Source organism: Cynocephalus volans, chromosome 4 (assembly GCF_027409185.1).
Source record: "Cynocephalus volans isolate mCynVol1 chromosome 4, mCynVol1.pri, whole genome shotgun sequence".
Taxonomy (NCBI): Eukaryota; Metazoa; Chordata; class Mammalia; order Dermoptera; family Cynocephalidae; genus Cynocephalus; species Cynocephalus volans.
Genome location: NC_084463.1, coordinates 154,977,632 through 154,980,414, shown reverse-complemented (window position 1 = coordinate 154,980,414; position 2,783 = coordinate 154,977,632). Strand labels below are relative to the sequence as shown.

The 2,783-nt window shown below is 45.3% G+C and overlaps 1 protein-coding gene across 1 annotated transcript; it reads right to left on the bottom strand.

Moving 5' to 3' along the window:
* Positions 1 to 1,545: 1,545 nt before the first annotated feature.
* LOC134375815 (olfactory receptor 4D9-like) lies at positions 1,546 to 2,481 on the bottom strand. Its single transcript, XM_063094542.1, has one exon. It carries the CDS (start codon positions 2,479 to 2,481, stop codon positions 1,546 to 1,548), a length of 936 nt encoding a protein of 311 aa, XP_062950612.1.
* Positions 2,482 to 2,783: the final 302 nt, after the last annotated feature.

Genomic DNA, 2,783 nt, shown 5'->3' with positions numbered 1-2,783 from the left:
TTATCTGTGTGTTCCAAGGGTTCAGTAATCCTTCCATACAACATTTTTATGTATTAAGAGAACAGTTTGGCCACTGTGTCCTAATCCTTGTAGTCGAACCCAATCGTCATTTCTTCGCAGTGAGTCATACGTGTGGAAGAGATCACTAGAGTTCACCATTTCTCATATTTTCTTCTTTCTGGGGACAGAGCTAGATTACATTCTCCAGGCTCCTCTGCAGTTAGGTGAGGCTAAAGACATCCCGCTCCCTATAATTCTTACTTCTCTCTCCCTTTCCCCATCTGCTGCATGAATGGAAGCATTCTGAGGATCTAGAGAAAGATGAAGCCCAAGATGGAAGAAGCCTGCGTCTCTGAATGACTGCACGGCACAGTGCCTCTTGTTGCAGAACATGTGACATGAGCAGGAAATAAACTTTTGTTGTGGTTCATTACTTAGATTTCAGACATTTTTGTTTCAATGGTTGGCCTCCTCTGATTAACACATGAGTGTCAGCTGCTGTGGCTTGAGCTTTGCCACGATGGGAAACATAGTACAGTAAAGTCAATAGATCCCAGCAAAATAGCAGCTGAGTTGTCAGATAAACCTTCTCCTAGCACCGTCACCTTCTCTTTCATTACAGATGCTAGCAGATTTTCAGATTCACCGGTTAAATCTCATGCTTTTTATTACCCTTTCTTTACCTTCTAAAGGTTGAGTGGAAAGGTCTCTGTGCAGAATCTAGGGGAAATTGGGGCCTGGCTAGTCTGTGAATGTCTGTTGCTTCCCATAGGAGTGCTCAGCATCTGCCTTTGCTCAAGGCTTTCATAAGTGAGGTGAACTGTCCAGAGCCTCCACCCATCAGTGATCTTCCTTATGGAAATTCCCACTAAGAGCATCACCTCCTTTTGCCAGGACGAGGTCATAGACTTGCAGTGATCTGGTAAAACTCTCTCTCCAATAGAAATCGTGGATTTGCTTGTTCAGGGGGCCACAAATAGAGTTCTTCTTTCCCAACTTTTCTCTCAAATGTCAACTACTAGTATTCACCCCGTGCGTGTACCACATACAGAACGGCTACATTGAGTCCACTGTTGCACAAACGCGGCACACTCTATGCTGTTTTCTTTGCTCAGATCATTCTTCTCTGCCTTTTTCCCCTTGAATAGGTCCACTAACTGCCAAATGCCTTGGAAACCCTCAAGGCAAGTGCCTACCATGTTCCCCAGTACTTCAATTGTATGTTTATTGAAGATTTGGGATTATGTCTCAAAGAAAGTGACTGTATTTAATCTTTTTTCAGCAATCTGAATATTAGCACAGTCAGACACATGGTATGTGCTCTGTAAATATTTGTGGATTGAATAATTGAAAGTGAGTAGTGGAAGACATGAACGGGGCGGTCTCACCTTAAAGCAATGTCCCCCATATGGTCTTCAGCACATACTGGAGGGTCAAACTCCTTTAAGCATCCTTTTGTTTTTGGCATTAAGGGTGTCTCTTCATTTTGAGAGAGTGAAATTTAACGTCTATTTTTAAATATTGGTGCTACTCCATCCTCATTGTTTAAATCCTTTCTGAATGCCCTAGTCGTATCTTTAGTTTCCTCATGGCTGACTTCATTTCCTGATTCCTCAGGGTGTAGATCATAGGATTGAGCAAAGGGGAGATGACAGTGAAGGTGACAGAGATGGCGGTATCTGTGGGGAGAGCAGTGAAGGGCCGGGCGTAGACATAGATGCAGGGCACAAAATGCAGGGTCACCACAGTAATGTGGGAGGTGCAGGTGGAGATGGCTTTCCTCCTCCCCTCCCCTGCCTGAGACCTCAGCATCATCAGGATGACTGTGTAGGATATGAGGAGAAAGACGAATATAAACCAACTGACTAATCCATTATTGGAAATCATCAGGAGCTCCAGAGTGAAGGTGTCAGTGCAGGCGAGTTTGAGGACCTGGGGGACATCACAGTAGAAAGTGTCAAGAACATTAGGTCCACAGAAGGAGAGCGGGAGCAAAAGGGAAATCTGCACGATGGAGTGGACGAAGCCCCCCACCCAGGATGCCGCGATGAGAGCAGCACATCGCCCCCTACTCATGATGGTCACGTAGTGCAGGGGCTTGGAGATGGCCACGTAGCGATCAAACGCCATCACAGAGAGAGAAAAAACATCTGATCCCCCGAGCAGGTGGAAGAAGAACATTTGAGTGACACAGCCATTGAAGGAGATGGTCTTTCTCTCTGATAGAAGATCAGTTAGGACCTTGGGAGCTGTGATGGAGGAAAAGCAGATGTCAAGAATAGATAGATTGCGGAGCAGGAAGTACATGGGAGTGTGGAGATGAGGATCCCAGGTAACTGTAACCATGATGAGCAGGTTTCCCATCAGAGTCGTCATGTACACCAAGAACAAGAAGACAAATAAGACGTAGCTCAGCTCTCGGGACTGAGTGATTCCCAGGAAGATAAATTCTTTCACTCTGGTGTGATTTCCCTGATCCATTGGATCACAGATTCTATTTCAAGTACATTTCTGGAAGAAGTCAAACTGCAGTTAAGAAATGTGTCCTGAAATCTGGTGGTGTCTTTTCATTTAAGCTTTGGTTGAGACTCAGGAGAAGTTCTTTCCTATGCATGCACCGCGCCTGCAGTTCTGTTTGGCATCAGGAGGTGAAAGATCACCCAGGGTTCAGACTCAGGCCTCCAAGCAGACTGGCTATATCACTGCAGCTGCTGAAACAGAGGTCACAGGTCCGTGAACCTATTCAAGTCTACTTTTATTACAAAATCTGACTTCTACACTGC

Coding starts and splice junctions, on each gene's coding strand:
- LOC134375815 (XM_063094542.1), bottom strand. CDS start 2,481: ATGGATCAGGGAAATCACACCAGAGTGAAAGAATTTATCTTCCTGGGA.